General features: G+C 49.9%; 2 protein-coding genes across 4 annotated transcripts in view; one reads left to right on the top strand and one right to left on the bottom strand.

Annotated features, from left to right (window-relative positions):
* The window catches only part of LOC129382267 (sodium-dependent nutrient amino acid transporter 1-like), a 43,984-nt gene extending 33,086 nt beyond the window's left edge, over window positions 1-10,898 (top strand). For all 3 annotated transcript variants that reach the window (XM_055065954.2, XM_055065956.2, XM_055065955.2), the window contains 4 exons: window positions 8,030-8,129; window positions 8,598-8,698; window positions 9,119-9,277; window positions 10,181-10,898. In XM_055065954.2, the coding sequence (XP_054921929.1) occupies window positions 8,030-8,129; window positions 8,598-8,698; window positions 9,119-9,277; window positions 10,181-10,342 (522 nt within the window). In that variant the 3' untranslated portion in view covers window positions 10,343-10,898. The remainder of the gene's footprint in view (window positions 1-8,029; window positions 8,130-8,597; window positions 8,699-9,118; window positions 9,278-10,180) is intronic.
* A 2,345-nt stretch (window positions 10,899-13,243) lies between these two features.
* On the bottom strand, window positions 13,244-15,341 carry LOC126521737 (uncharacterized). Its single transcript, XM_050170478.3, has 2 exons — window positions 15,029-15,341; window positions 13,244-13,746 (listed from the first exon to the last, which is right to left on the bottom strand). The coding sequence occupies exons 1-2, from the start codon at window positions 15,153-15,155 to the stop codon at window positions 13,316-13,318; spliced, it is 558 nt and encodes a 185-aa protein (XP_050026435.1). The 5' UTR covers window positions 15,156-15,341; the 3' UTR covers window positions 13,244-13,315.
* Window positions 15,342-16,340: the final 999 nt, after the last annotated feature.

The following is a 16,340-nucleotide window of genomic DNA, read 5'->3' as shown; positions in this document are numbered from 1 at the left end:
TGTCTTCAAGGTTGTCTACCCTATCGCAGAGTCTCCGCTCTTTGAGATTTTCAATTGCTCTTCTCTTGGGTGCCGGACCCGCCGAGGCCGCGTTCTCTGTCCTCGGGTTCACCGCTACTTCTGGTTCATCCTCGGTCATTGCCATCTGCTGTGGTTGTGGCGATAAAGGCGGTGCCTGCTGCTGCTGTAGCTGGACCGTCATCATTCTCTTGATCTCTGCCATTTCCTTGCTGAGCTTACTGACTGTCGCCTCTAGTTCAGTGTTCTTCTTCCGCAACGCCTCGTTTGCTTCTCTTAGCGCCTTCATTGCCTCACTTTCGTCTTTAAATTTCCCTCCATCACCTCGAAATGGCGGTGACTGCTGCTGCTGTCGCTGCTGCTGCTGCTGTTGCTGCTGCTCTTTCTTGGCTACCCCCGACTTTACTACGTCTGCCCAGGCTACTCTGTCTTTGGATTGGGATCGGCGGTGGCGGCTCATGCTTCTGTTTCGACTTTCGCTGTTGTTCCCGCGCGAGCGTGACTCATGGCGACCAGCTGTGCCGCTCGCTCCTGCTGACGTCATCAACGGTGGAAACTCTCCGGATGCTAGTTGTTGCTGTACGCGCTGTTCCGCCATCTTGCGCTCCCACTGCCTTTTCGTTACTACGTAGGGAGTTTTGTATTTGTTCTTGCATTCTCTATCGGCCGTTGGGTGTTGTCCCCCACATAGTTTGCATTTAGGCTTACACTCGTGGCCATCGACAGGGTTATTGGCCCCACAGTCGAAGCACACTTTCATATTGGGGTTAGGACAAACGTCTCTTCTGTGGCCTATTTTGCCGCACTGTTTGCAGACATCGAAATGCTTGCGGTACAGGCTGCACCTCGTTAACACAGGGCCATAACATATTGCCAATTCTTTGCGCCCCTCTTGCTAATGGATTTCTTGAGCTAACAACGTTCCGGTCAATCTCCGCCGGAGTATCTTCAATGGGAATGCCTCGAATGATCCCCTTGACCGTGCCATAGGGTGTGGTTTGGTACGCGCCTACCTCGTGTATCTTGTCCCCGATGCGGATGGCCTGAATCTTGGCATAGGACAAAGCACGCCCCTTATCGGGGGTACTCACCACCATGATATTCTGGTGTAGGTTGGGGCAGAAGGTATCCGCCGCACCGTCTTCTCTGGAAACCCTCGCCGCAGCCATGATGGCCGAGGCAACGATCCCAGTCGGCGTTCTTGCGATGTTTAGGCCTCCCCGCGGCCTCACGATCACTTTGGTGTCCTCTCTCGGCAGCACGTCTGGCATTCTCGCTGCCCTTGTTGTCGTTGCGATAACTTTTCTGTTGACGTGGTCTCTTGTTTTAGGCCTCGACTGGCGAGCGGCGGAGCCCTCGCTCGCCGGGGCTGTTATGCGGTGGCCCACTTGCCACCAGCCGATCCCAGTGTGGAACTCCTCAGGACAAATCTCTTCCCCTTGCACCTCGACGCACATCTGGCCGGAGCCAGGGCTCGATGTCGTCGGAGATGTGGCCGTCTCCATCTCGGACGCCATGTCGTATGGTTCCACGCCGGGGTCAGGCCCAATCCCGGCGGCCACGAAGCAAGCCTAGGCTTAGCACACCACCGCACCGACGACGGCGAACAAGTTCCAGAAAACGAGTAAAATTATTTTGGATAAGGACTGAGGAATAGGGATGAAAGTAACTGGGTTGCAAGAGTGTTCAGGCAAGAGTGTACAGGAAAAACATAGAATCAAATTGGAGGAAAAGAATGAGGAAGCTTACTGGTATAGCTTACCAGTATGCGACCGGTGTAGTAAGCAACATGGCAACAAAGAACTTCAAACGCAAAGTCAGAGACGCTGCTGCGGTGAAGCTAGGGAAATGATGGAACATGTTTTATTAGAATGTGAAGATATCGACCCAGCTGTCGGTTTAGGCTCCTCCGGCCTCCTTGAAGCCCTTGCACAGTATATAAGGAAGAAGTAAACGCTTCTCCCAGGTAGAATGCATTCGAATTGCGCTACGTACACTCGAGTGCAAAAATCTCGAGACCTCGGAATAATAATAATAATGTAGTGGGTAACATGCATGTGGCGCTGTGCGGACTGCCACCGCTGCGGCGCGAGACCCGAGCTCGGGCTGCTGATGCGAACAGCTAGGACTCGCGATCAAGAGCCACTTGCGATCCCGCATACGAGCTGCAATAAACCCCCTTTCATTTGGTGGAGCTGCGGGGTAGACCTCGGAAACTGGAACTCCGAAGCCGGACGCTACCGACTGCTACGACCATGCCTGACGAAACCACCCAGGAAGATGCACCACAGCCTCCGGCGGTCATCGTTTCCGGTGTGTTGCGCCAGCGTGATCCTGCCATCTTTAGCGGCACCGATGATCATGACGTGGAGGATTGGTTGTCTTCTTATGAACGGGTGAGCCAGCATAACAAGTGGGACGACGTCACCAAGTTGCACAACGTGCTGTTTTACTTAACCGGCGTCGCGAACCTCTGGTTCCGAAACCACGAACACGATTTCGCCACATGGAGCACATTCAAAACAAGTTTCGCAGAAGTGTTCGGGCGCCCCGCTGTGCGCAAGCTTCGCGCAGAACAACGCCTACGTGGGCGTGCGCAACATCACGGTGAAACTTTCACAAGTTACATCGAAGATGTTATTGACCTGTGTAAGCGCGTGAATCCGTCAATGTCAGAACAGGACAAGATAAAACACATTATGAAAGGCATTGATGAGGACGCCTTTCAGATGTTGTTAGCGAAGGATCCGCGTACCGTGGCCGAAGTTATCAATTTGTGCCAAAGTTTTGACGAGCTACGGAAACAACGCATCTTAGCTCGGCGCCCACCGCCTACGGAAGATTCGTTAGCCGCATTAATTATTGGCGACAACCACACAACTTTGCTGACGCAAATAAAAGAATTTGTGCGCGAGGAGGTCGCACGACAGCTCTCGATTTTGCCGACCACGGAGAAGCCTTCTCAATGTTTGGCTCCAGCGCTCCGACAGATAATTCAAGAGCAAGTGACCGAAGCTCTTCCACCTCCGTGTCAGCCGGCTCCCGTGGCCGCGCCTCTGACGTATGCTGAAGCCGTTGCACGGGCGCCTCGTCTACAGGGATTCTCTCCTCCGCCTTCAGCGCCTCGCCCGCCGGTGTTCTCTCCTCCGCCTTCGCCTCGCCAGCCGGTGGATCCCTTTTTCAGTGCACAGCAGCGGGGGCCACATCCTTGGCGCACTGCTGACAACCGCCCAATATGCTATGCCTGCGGTACCCCGGATCATGTTGTGCGCTTCTGCCGCCGGCGCTTGCCGGCCTTCGTGGGCACCCCGCGACGACCCAGCTCCGACTTCCGACCTTTCCGTATGCCTCAGCGACCACCACCGGAAGTCTACGCTGCTGATGACATACCGGCACCGCAGTCACAGCTCTACGGCACTCGTCGCTCGCCTTCCCCTCGTCGGCGCTCACTCTCACCCATGCGTCGTAGACCCAGTGCCAGTACTACTGAGGCGGAAAACTGATTTCCGCAGTTCCTGAGGCACGAACTGCGTCATCGTCGGAACATCAAAGTCCTCGTTTTCCCCCCGCTAACGTTATTGAAGTGTCCGTTGATGGCATCAAATGCCTTGCGCTCGTCGATACAGGTGCTGCTGTATCCGTGATTAGTGAGAAGCTTTGTCGTGCATTGCGGGAAGTGACCATGAAACCTTCGGTTCCATTGCTTAGAACAGCCAGTGCACAACAAGTTCAGCCAGTCGCTATGTGCACTGCCAGGGTGCTGATTCGAGACATATTGTATTCCATTGATTTCTTTGTGCTAACTTGTTCCTCCCACGATGTCATTCTCGGTTGGGATTTTCTGTCGCGCCATCATGCCGTCATTGACTGTGCACGTGCTGAGGTTCAGTTCTCCGTTCTGTGCGATTTGCCATGTCATGACTTTCAAGTTCAGGATCTTAGCAGGATCTGTGTAGCTTCGGATACTGACCTTCCTCCTCACAGTGCTGTATTTGTCCCTCTTTCATGTGCATGGCTTGCCGAAGCGACGGTCATGTTTACACCCGCTGCCGTCTTCATTCGCCGCCAACCTATATTGTTGCCTTTCGCCCTCCTCACGGTTCACCATGGTGCTGCAGAAATACTGATTTCAAACCCAAATTCATACACTTTGGCTTTGCACTGTGGCGAGACTATTGGTACCGTCGAGTCTGTCGACGCTGACGCTATTGTGCATTTCCCTATGGCCGACGACGTAGATACTGCCAACGTAGCAGCACTGACACCCCATGTGCCATCTAACCGAGTACCACCGGATGTTTTTTGTCGCTCCATTGCGGATGACCTCGAGCCGACACAACGTGAGCGACTAATTACTCTTTTAAATGATTTTCACGCCTCTTTTGATTGGAACCAAGCATCATTAGGCCGCATAAGTACCGTCTCTCACCACATTGATACGGGACATCACGCACCATTACGCCAGCGTCCGTACCGCGTGTCATCCACCGAGCGTCGTGTCATCGCCGAGCAAGTTGAAGACATGCTTGACCGTGGTGTTATCAAGCCATCCTGCAGCCCTTGGTCATCGCCCGTAGTACTCATTAAGAAAAAAGATGGCTCGATTCGTTTCTGTGTGGACTATCGACGCCTCAACAAGATTACACGAAAAGATGTCTATCCTCTACCGCGCATAGATGACGCCATGGATTGTCTACATGGTGCTGAATTCTTTTCTTCTTTGGACTTGCGATCGGGCTATTGGCAAGTGCCAGTGGATGAATCCGACCGCTCGAAAACAGCTTTCATTACGCCTGATGGCCTGTATGAGTTTACAGTAATGCCATTCGGCCTCTGCAATGCGCCCGCGACATTCGAAAGAATGATGGACAATATTCTGCGAGGCCTCAAATGGAAGACGTGCCTGTGTTATTTAGACGACGTGGTAGTTTTCTCCCCTGATTTCACCACTCACCTCTCTCGTCTACGCGAAGTCCTTATTTGCCTTGCCACCGCCGGCCTTCAACTTAACTTGAAAAAGTGCCGCTTCGGCGCCCGCCAGCTGACCATACTTGGCCATGTCGTTTCCAAAGACGGCGTCCTTCCCGACCCTGACAAACTTCGCGCTGTCGCCGAATTTCCGCGGCCGACTACACTGAAAGAGCTCCGAAGTTTTATCGGCCTTTGCTCTTATTTTCGACGCTTTGTGCGCAATTTTGCCTGCATCATCGCTTCCCTGACGAAGCTCCTGGCTGGCCCCGGTGACCTTCGCCATTGGACTCCGGCATGTGACCAAGCCTTCACCACTTTGCGTCGTCTGCTTACCTCACCGCCTGTTCTACGCCACTATGACCCGACTGCACCGACCGAAGTTCATACGGACGCCAGTGGCGTTGGTCTTGGAGCCGTCCTTGCGCAACGCAAGCCTGGCTTTCAGGAATATGTGGTTGCGTATGCGAGTCGTGCCCTCACGAAGGCAGAAACCAATTATTCTGTCACAGAGAAAGAATGCTTGGCTATAGTTTGGGCGTTAAACAAATTTCGCCCTTACTTGTATGGCCATCCGTTCGATGTTGTGACAGACCACCACGCGCTCTGCTGGCTTGCGTCGCTGAAAGACCCGTCAGGCCGTCTTGGACGTTGGGCTCTTCGGCTCCAAGAATTTGACATTCGCGTCATCTATCGATCCGGGCGCCAACATTCTGATGCCGATGCACTCTACCGATCGCCCATGCGATCCGACGAAACGCCACCCTCACCCATAGGGTGCCCGGTTGCTACGCTTGCTGTTACCGACATGCCGTCTGAACAGAGGAAAGATCCGTGGATTGTCTCTCTCGTTGATATTCTTCACAGTTCTTCGACGGCTACATGCCCTCGAGCCCTTCGTCGCCAAGCCACCCATTTCGTGCTACGGGACGCCATCTTGTACCGCCGAAACTATCAGCCGGACGGTCGCAAATGGCTGCTAGTCATCCCTCGCCATTTGCGCTCCGACATATGCACGTATTTCCACGCCGACCCACAACAAGCTCATGTTGGCGTCCTGAAAACCTACGAACGGCTCCGCCAGCGCTACTACTGGCGCGGCATGTATTCTTATGCCCGCAAATACATTCGGTCATGTGTAGCCTGTCAGCGACGCAAGACATCTCCTCATACGACAGGCCCTCTGCAACCTTTACCGTGTCCTGCACGTCATTTTGATCGGATTGGCATTGACCTTTATGGGCCTCTTCCATCCACTGCTAAAGGAAATCATTGGATAATTGTCGCAGTAGACCACCTCACAAGATATGCCGAAACTGCTGCACTTGCTTCGGCTGCTGCTCGCGACGTCGCCGCATTCATGTTACGGCATGGCGCACCGCGAGAACTGCTCAGCGATCGAGGCCGTGTCTTCTTGTCCGAAGTTATTAATGAGCTACTCGCCGCTTGCCGCACTATTCACCGCACCACTACGGCGTATCACCCACAGACTAACGGTCTAACGGAACGGTTCAACCGCACTCTTGGTGACATGCTCACCATGTATGTTGCGTCTGATCATTCCAATTGGGACGATGTCCTCCCTTTTGTGACGTACGCGTATAACACCGCCGTTCAGGCTACCACAGGCTTCTCCCCATTTTTCCTTCTTTATGGACGTGAACCATCCACTACCCTCGACACCATGCTACCATATCATCCGGATGCCTCTGAATTCACCCCTCTTTCCGAAGTTGCTCGCCATGCTGAAGAGTGCCGCCAACTGGCTCGCTCGTTCACGTCGGATACCCAAGGAATCCACAAAGATCGCCACGACAACGGGCAGCCCACACAGTCCTTCGCCGTGGACTCTCACGTCTGGCTTCAGCTGCCCTTCCAATCTCCAGGCCTTAGCCAAAAGCTTGCTCCGAAATATCAGGGTCCGTGCCGGATCGTCGCGTGTACATCGCCGGTGAATTATGTGGTCGAACCGGTGACGCCATCTTCGGACAAACGCCGCCGTGGCCGCGAGACGGTTCACATCAGCCGCCTGAAGCCGTACCACGACCCCCTTATCGTGTCATCACCTTAGGTCGCCAGGATGGCTCCTCTTCACCGCGGGGGCAATTGTAGTGGGTAACATGCATGTGGCGCTGTGCGGACTGCCACCGCTGCGGCGCGAGACCCGAGCTCGGGCTGCTGATGCGAACAGCTAGGACTCGCGATCAAGAGCCACTTGCGATCCCGCATACGAGCTGCAATAAACCCCCTTTCAATAATAATAATAATAATAATAATAATAATAATAATAATAATAATAATAATAATAATAATAATAATAATAATAATAAAATTTATTCTAGCACAGCCGTGCATGCAAGCGTGAAATTGTATAAAAGCACGGTGCTAGTTAAGCAGGCGCATGTGGGCAGTACACTTGATTTCAGCCTCTATGCCTAGGCCGAGAAGAAAAAAAAAGAAGTTTAGCGACAACTCTGGTCTTTAAACTTTCGCACTCGACTGTACCTATGCGCATGCTGCCTCTGAAACCATGGTACGTTCAAGGCGTCCATCGTAATAGTCAGCAACTCCGCTTAACGAAGGGCTCGGTGTAATTCGTGTGCGCCCGCGCTTGCGTGCGTGCATCTGTGCGCGTTCCGTCGTGTTCCGACTCTTCGTGCACTCGCACTGAGCTTCGCTGTATGTAGATTCCAACTCGTTGGATCTGCTGGAATTTTTCTTTCTTTATACTTCGTTTTTCTTTTTATATTTTCGAAATTTTTCTTTCCCCAAGTGTAGCGTGGCCAACCGGGCACGGCCTTGGTTGCCTTCCACACCTTTCCTTCGTCTCTCTCTCTCTCTCTCTCTTGTTCAGTTCAGTAACTGCCGGGAGACATGAAGAGATGGTACCAGCGTCGATGACTTAGACAAGCAGCCGTTTGTAAATAAATTATCTCTCTCTCTCTCTCTCTTTCTCTGCGTGTTTTCTGTGTTTGCGCGGGTCATTAAATCTGCGCAACGTACTCTTTTTTTTTTTTATGCCAATCTCTACAATTGTTTGCAGACCGGAAACACGATGCGGCTTCTGTTCGACAATTACGGCGTTGGAAGAGCTCTGTTCCTGTACGCCATCTTCGAAGTGGTCGGCCTGGTTTGGGTCTACGGTGAGTCCTTCGAAGTGCGGCGCTTCGAGCGAAAAAGACGTACTTTCGTGGTTTTGCACGGCACGAGGCCGTTATCTCGAGGGAAATAAACGGCGATACGCAGTTCCTTTCGAAATCCTAGCAGGGAGTCCCATAAACCTTTATGTCTCCAAATGTCACCAGTCGCCGATTTGTGTAGCCGTGCGTTGCCACATGCTAAGCTCTGTTAGCTTAGCTTGTAGACCGACGGTACCGGCCTTGCAATGCTTTTCGGTGAGCACGAAACGGTGGTTTGCTGTTGCCCTCCCCCTTTATGCCTCGGACTTGCGGCGTTCACACTGCCTTAATTGGTGATCAATCGCTGAGAGTAGTTAATGCTTTGCTTTCTTACATGTGGTGGCACCTCGCTTACCTGAGTACCGAAGCATCGGTTCATTTATATGTGCCTAGTTGTGAGCCGCTCGTTCCTTTCCTACTTCCATCACTCAGGTTGGAAGAACATCTGCGGCGACATCGGCTACATGCTTGGCAAACCGATATCTTGGTACTGGAAGATAACGTGGGGCATCATCACGCCGGTCTCATTAATTGTGAGTGCATTGTGTTGGTTACTGCTATTGTTTTATAGGCCTTAGTGGTTGCTCCCAGTTTTGTAAAAGACACTCGAACATACATATACATAGCAAGATTCACTTCAGAGGAGCTAAGTAATTCGTAATAACTAACGACGTAACTCCGACACGGGAAGCCGCCGTAGACTGTATGATGATAATGCCGAGTGCTGGTGATTCACTTATCACTTCTTTCTCCTCCGCTGGGACATTATCTTCATCCTCTTATCAAAGCAACCAGTGAGAATCGTAAAGAAGACGATAATAATAATAATAATAATAATAATAATAATAATAATAATAATAATAATAATAATTTGACGCTTTTTCTCTTTTGCTATATGTCATAACATCTGCGCAAAAGAAGAATGTGCTACTGATTCTCTCTCATCTTTCAAGGCTATCTTCATATATGGATCAGTGACAGAGAAGTCTTCTTCCACACTGCCTCCGATTGGTCAGGCCATAGGCTGGATCCTGGCCGCCGTGGCGGTCGGCCAGATCGTGCTGTGGATGGCCGTGGTTTTCGTGAGAGCGCCAGGGCCGGGCGTGTTCAAGGTAAAGCACAAACGGAACGTCGTTCTGCCGGACAACTTAAACTGAACACAATTTTGAACGAGTATTGAGCCAATCATCCGAGGCCAGAATTTACGCCTTTCTCTTGTACTGCACACGAATGACAACTGTCGCTATCTGGCGCTGAAACGGTGCAAGAGTTTGTTTTCGTACACGCTCCATAGGTGGCGGCAGAGTCCCACGACGCGCCGCAGGCAATTTTTGAGGTGTCGCGTGACTGTTCTAAGGGAGAGATTTGAAGAGATAATAATTACTAGAAAGAACTGTGGCGCCAGCGTCTAAGGGAGCTGCAAGCAGGGCGATTCAGCTAGCATGGGAATGATGCTTAGTGTATCGATTTGCCTAAACTTCGTCCTTTTGGCTTAAAAACGGCTTTGCGACTGTGCAAATTCAGCAGTACGGCGTTTGAATAACTAAATAAACATTAGTAAAATTGTCCGGTGGCAGGACTTGAGCGCAGGGCCTCTATAGCACGCAAGCCTGATATCGAAACCATTATGCCGCGGACGCATTCTTATCACAAGCGGCGTTGAACACCCTGTATCGTGGGCAAGCCAGCGCGTTGAGGCGCTTGGCGCGTTTCGATTTCGCCACTCCGATAGGCGCTACCGCTGCAATCAGTAGCAAAACGACTATAGATGGCTTTGAAATTTAGGCCCATTAAGGCAGATAAAGCATAATAAACAAACTTGCTGCTCTTTAATGCTAATATTTATATTTCGAAAACCACGCGCACACGCACACACGCGCGTACACACACACACACACACACACACACACACACACGCACACGCACATGGTCCATGAGCCAATCACACCAAGAATGCGTCGATTTACGTAGATGCCAACAGGAGTTGTCTGCCCGTTTTTTTTTCTTCCTTCCAGAAATTCGAGACCACGTTCACAGCGTCCGAAAAGTTTGGACCCAGGGATCCTGACGTGAAAAGAGAGTGGTTGTCGTGGAAGGCGAGCACGCAAGATTCCTCGCTGGATCCCACGTCTAAAAGTGCTAGTGAACACGTGAACCGTGCATTTACACTCGACTAAGGCGCACTGATTGTAAAGCATCGGTCCACTGTCGACGCTGTGATAGCACCTATAGCTGAACTGACGGTGTAGGTGGTGCATAAAGAGTGCGCACGGGATCGCCGCCGTACAACTACGGTTCGCGCACAAGGCAGCTGTCATGTGGCACCCGCCTTGTCACAGGGATAGGTTCGACTTTGTATACTTTTGCAAGATTACGGTTTCAACGATGGAAATGTCCTCCAAGTGATACCATCGCCGACATGACCGCCCCTACGTACATAGTCGAACTACTCTTTTACCTGAGAATGGGGGAGGGAGGAGTAGTTTATTAAAATTGTTAGTATGTTTTATTTAATTCCATGAAAGCGAATCATTACTCAACATGATCTTTGTTTTGTTTAGCTGTGTGCAGCATTGCGCTGGTCAATATAGGGCACATCAAAAAGAAAAGCAACGATGAAAATAGCATTTAAAACGTGTCGCGCGCATCTTGAACTGATTCTGATTGCTATTACCTGCTGAAACTCTAAATATATGTGAATAGTTTTAGTAAAACGAGTTGGAAGACAGGAAACTGAGTGCTTACTCTTTGGGTCAGTAGGGATGTCGTCACGTAGCGGCTTTTATGGATTCCTTGTTTTTCACAATGTTTACATCAGGCGTATTATTCAAGCCGATATTCTAATTGACATTAAGAGAAAGAACTGGAGCTGGACAGGTCACGTAATGCGTAGGTTAGATAACCGGTGGACCATTAGGGTTACAGTATAGGTGCCAAGAAAAGGGAAACGCAGTCGAGGACGGCAGAAGACTAGTTGGAGTGATGAAATTAAGAAATTCACCGGCGCAAGTTGGAATCGGTTCGCGGCGGACAGGGTAATTGGAGATCGCAGGGAGAGGCCTTCGTCCTGCAGTGGACTTAAACGTGGCTGATGATGATAGCCCACACCATGCGTTATACAATCTGTAAATCTGACAAAAGTCGCCTAATAATTGAAAAGTCTCAATCCGTAATGCAGCTCTGCACTTTTCATGATTCTGAATGTGCAAGAAATGTGGCTAAAGTAAACTTTTAATGGACAGAATTATTTGTAGCCCGAAAAGGCCCGGCTTAGAGTCAAACACATTTCTGTTTTCATGACGACCTTCGCGGGCTGCGCAGTAATGTAGAAATCCCCGAAGCGTTTGTAAAGAACGCAGAAGAAAAACACAATTGACGGTGAGACAAGGGTGTAACTTTGGTGTCAACATTAATTCTGTGCTCAACTGTGTGATCGTTTATGGCTGTCAGCTATTATTTATCAGCTCTGCAATGAATTTAGTGTAGATGGAGGTTTACGTAAATATCTTGGAAAATATCTACAAAGACTCCACAGCTACCTTAATCCTTCACAAGAAAAGTAGAAAAATACCTATAAAGAAAGGGGTCAGGCAAGGAGACACAATCTCTCCAATGCTGTTTACTACATGCTTGGAAGAAGTATTCAAGCTGTTAAATTGGGATGACTTAGAGTAAGGTTCAACGGCGGATATCTCAGCAACTTTCGGTTTGCAGATGATGATGTCCCGTTCAGCAACACTGGGGACGAGTTACAAGAAATGATTGATGGCTTTAACAGGGAGAGTGTAAAAGTGGGGATGAAGATTAATATGCAGAAAACAAAGATAATGATCAATAGCCTTGCAAGGGAACAAGAGTTTAGGATCGCCAGTCAGCCTTTAGCGTCTGCGAAGGAATACGTCTGCCTAGGTCAATGACTCACAGCGGACCCTGATCACGAGAGGGAAAATTACAGAAGAATGAAAATTGGTTGGAACGCATACGCAGACATTATCAAATCCTGACTGGAAGCTTACCACTATCACTAAAAAGAAAGGTATACAAACAGTGCATTCTACCGGTGTTAACATATGGGACAGAAACTTGGAGACTGACAAAGAAGCTCGAAAACGAGTTAAGGATCGCACAAAGAGCGTTGGAACGAAGAATGATAGGCGTAATATTAAGAGACAGGAAGAGAGCGGTGTGGATAAGAGAGCAAACGGGGATAGCCGATATTCTAATTGACATTAAGAGAAAGAAATGGAGCTGGGCAGGTCACGTAATGCGTAGGTTAGATAACCGGTGGACCATTAGGGTTACAGTATAGGTGCGAAGAGAAGGGAAACGCAGTCGAGGACGGCAGAAGACTAGTTGGAGTGATGAAATTAAGAAATTCACAGGCGCAAGTTGGAATCGGTTCGCGGCGGACAGGGTATTTGGAGATCGCAGGGAGAGGCCTTCGTCCTGCAGTGGACTTAAACGTGGCTGATGATGATAGCCCACACCATCGCAAAATTATCCCAACCTTCCTAGTTATATGCTCAGAATACACAGCTTTTACTTACGGCATCATCTGTTGGAGTTTCGGGCCATATCTGTTCCGGCCCGTCCTGTCCTCTCCGCTTTCACCCCTAAGAACGTGTATGCTACACGTCTACTTTCATCAACTGTTGGAACAAGTGACCGTTGAAATCCGAGTTCTCCATAGTCGATGGCTTGCGTGAATTTGTTCGATTCAGCCACTGCACCTCGTGGCGGCCCTTGGTTTCAGTGGTCGTCAAAGGACCACAGAGCGCGCTAATTAATTTACTGTACTAGCTTCCCTACGAACCAGTTTTGGTTTCGCTTTTCGCAGGGGGTGTGTGTCATCACGTCGTGACGTAGAAAAATGGTCACGTCGGAGCAGGATATTTTGGCACTTGCGCAGTCCCGCTTGCTCTTCTACAGTACCGCTGGTCGTTGCGGCACGCGGTGTAGCAGCACTGCAGACGACTGAAGCGAGTGCCGAAGCTTCATAATGTACTGCTCTCATGTGACCATCTTCTGCGTCACGACGTTTTGACTCGCACGTGAGAAACGAATAAAAAAAGCCTGCGTTTTTCCAGTGTCTTCTGACGCATTTACTCATACCATCTGCAGCACCTCGTCATTCTCCACAAGTCGGCGACCTACCGATGTAGTCGGTTCCGACGTTTCCTCCGGAAATTTCGCGCCACTGTTAACGAAGGGCCGCGCCTGCCGAAGCCCCTGCTCGCTGCCAGTCTTACGCCGGGCACTTCAGTGGCCCGCACAGCTAACTCTGTCGAGCCATAAGCTGTGCCGTCGCCAACGTCGGGAGGGCGCGCGCCCATGGACAGCTGTCCGCGCAGTTCCTCGTGGAATGCCAGCGACCGGTTCTGGATGAGCAACAGGGAGGAGTCCTTGCTGTCGGTGGTGTGGGTAGCGGGGGCGCCGACGCGTTTGTCGGAACGCCAGTAGCGATCGGCGATGTTCTTCACCGCGACCGTGATCACGGTCTCGAGGACGCCCATGTTGGTGTGGCTGACGTTGCGGTAGACACCGTTGCTAGGCATGAAGACATCCATGCTGGCGATCATGCCTGCGGGCGAGATCCGGAGAGGTGACGGAGCGAAGCGAATTGCGGACGGTGGCTTTCTGGTCTCTATGTATACCTTATCGCACAATAAAGCAATGGTCATGACCGCTCTGGAGAGTACAGCGATGAGGTAAATTGACATTTTTGTAAGCGGGTCGCGTCTTCACACTCTTGTAGTGTGAAGACATGACAGGATCAAAATGTCGTCAACTCATCCTCAACTTCCAGAGCTTTCTTTCAGCTTCCGCAACAAAGCCGTGGACGTAATGCAGCAGCAGAAGAAGAGCAATAAACAAACAAAACTTGTTGTCATGAAGCGAAAACCAAGGTCGAGAACTGCGAACACAGAATAGACGATGAGCAAAACGTGAACAAGGTGAATGCAGGAGCCAACGTTTCGACGTTGGCTCCTGAAGAAGACAAGTCCACTTGACGGAACGTTGGCTCCTGCATTCACCTTGCTCACGTTTTGCTCATCGTCTTGAATTTCCATCTCCCGCATTCCCCGTCTTAACACAGAATAGGTCACTTTAAGACAAACTTGAAACGTTCAGCTGTGAAATTGGTGTTAATCGTTTCTCTCGAGCACCAAATATTTCATATTTGATGCGTAAATATGTAACCATCGTCATGCAAGGATGTTTTAATATTTTAAAGGATTCTTAAGGAAATTTTCCGGGCAGCTGGCAAAATAGTCCCGATGACACCATCCAAGGCACTTTGTCCTGCACACTCATACGCAACAACGTAAATAAAATTCCGCTTTCCGTTCAGCTTCGCAGCACGTTGTGGTATCGGCGTGTATCATGAAGGTAGGACAGTCGCTCGATGCCACACATGCTTTTACAATTTTACGCAAGTAATCGCGCACATTCTTCTGTATTTGTTCCTGCAGCAAAATGTGCTACCCATGGCGTTTAATAAGAGCGACCGTTTATACTGTGCTTGCTGTCGTTTGCTAAGGTCTCATAATTAACGTGTGGCTAATCGGTTCGACCTGACAAAAAAAGAAAAAGAGAAGGCGTCGCGCCGTCACAGCAACCATCACGATCTTTTAATGTGTTCAGAAGCAGTTTTCCATGCCTACTTCGCTGGCTGCTGGAAAAATATCAACTCCCTATTACATGCTTCGATGTTTAACTGCAATGATTAACCCGAAATAGCGCGGTCACGACTTGATCCCGCCTTGAGCAGCGTACGAGAACGTGCTCCTATGTCGTGCCGTCATTCACTCGCACGAAACTCATCGAAATGACACGCTAGTCTATACGTGTGGCCTACGCACCTATGAGCACCAGCAGGCAGGAGCCGATGACAAGGCCCACGACAGTGCCGAGGACCCTTCGCCATAGCCGGGAACCTCGTGGCTGTGTGCGTGTTGTCAGATAGCGCGATGTAACCGGTACGGCCATGGACCGCGCCTGTTTGATGGGGCGCCCGGGACAACGTTGATGCCCAGCACACGGCTGAAACAGCGGCCCAGCCACGCACTTCCTTCTTCTTCTTCTTTATCCTCTTTAAGGATGATGATGCTCAACAATTAAACACGTACCTGCTACGCTGACAGCTGACAGGTGGGCAAGAGGGAACGTGTAACCAACTACCACTGTAACGCGAAAAAGGTATTAAAAAATCTGTAGAGCAACGACAACGACGGTAGCTGCGAAGTTGCAAATTGAATTTGTACTCCTTTACTTGTTCAGTTCTCATCGGATGATGATTATTGGTGGAGTCATTGTGGGAAATCGGCCAAGAACAGGACGGCAGAGGTAATTGTGGGGGACCTTATAAAAAAGTTAAATGAACATATCTGTAAAATAAATGAAGCTAAATAGAGGCAGTAACATGGTTTAGACTGCTACATCACCCTTCTTAAACTGCAAACAGGACGGTCTTGAGGCTGACCGTGAGGCTTAGCGAAGCAGAAAAGAAAAAAGAAACCTGGAAGCTGCGCTAAGTACTCGCACCACCTCCCTTTGGCACATGCGATGTTATAGCCTCTAGCAGCGTCTCCTCGCAAATAGTAAACCTTTGATCACATAATAATAAAAAGAATTACGCTGTCTTAGAAAGCAAACAATGACTCAAATGGAAATTTTTGAAGACTGCACTACTGCGCAAATGCCGGAATATGCGAAAGTACTGCAAAATTAGTGACTTCTCACTTATGCTGCAAACATCGTGGCCTGGGCACGAAATTCAAGGAATACGTTGAGAGGCGATTCAACGTCTAGTTGAAGTCGATAAAAGACAATGCCTTCCTTGGCGAGTTGCGGGAGAGAACGTGGTGTATGAACTACATAATATATAGTGATAACTCCACTGGAAAGACGTTTCATTGACGTCAATAACAGGTTGAATAAACTTTTAGCTTTTTCTCTGCCGTTATCATCATAATCGATACCTTTGCATCAATAAAACCCATAGATCATCATCACCATAATCACTGTGGGAAGGTGTGAGGTGATCTGTTTTCCACAAATTTGAGTCGTCGCTCAAACGTAGGCGACCACGAACTGGTGCGTTGATGGCCAGGTGGAGAGGGAGGTATTGTGCAAGTGTCCACCTAGTGGACATGTCCATTTCGTCTGCTGCTG

This window comes from Dermacentor andersoni, chromosome 6, assembly GCF_023375885.2.
Source record: "Dermacentor andersoni chromosome 6, qqDerAnde1_hic_scaffold, whole genome shotgun sequence".
In the NCBI taxonomy this organism is placed as follows: domain Eukaryota; kingdom Metazoa; phylum Arthropoda; class Arachnida; order Ixodida; family Ixodidae; genus Dermacentor; species Dermacentor andersoni.
This window is presented reverse-complemented; position numbering and strand designations above follow the sequence as displayed.

Bases quoted from the DNA above. Each gene is read 5' to 3' on its own strand.
- LOC126521737 (XM_050170478.3), bottom strand. From the start codon at position 15,155: ATGGCCGTACCGGTTACATCGCGCTATCTGACAACACGCACACAGCCA. The intron at 13,747-15,028 runs GTGCGTAGGCCA...TCTCGCCCGCAG, and splicing joins CTGCCTGCTGGTGCTCATAG to GCATGATCGCCAGCATGGAT.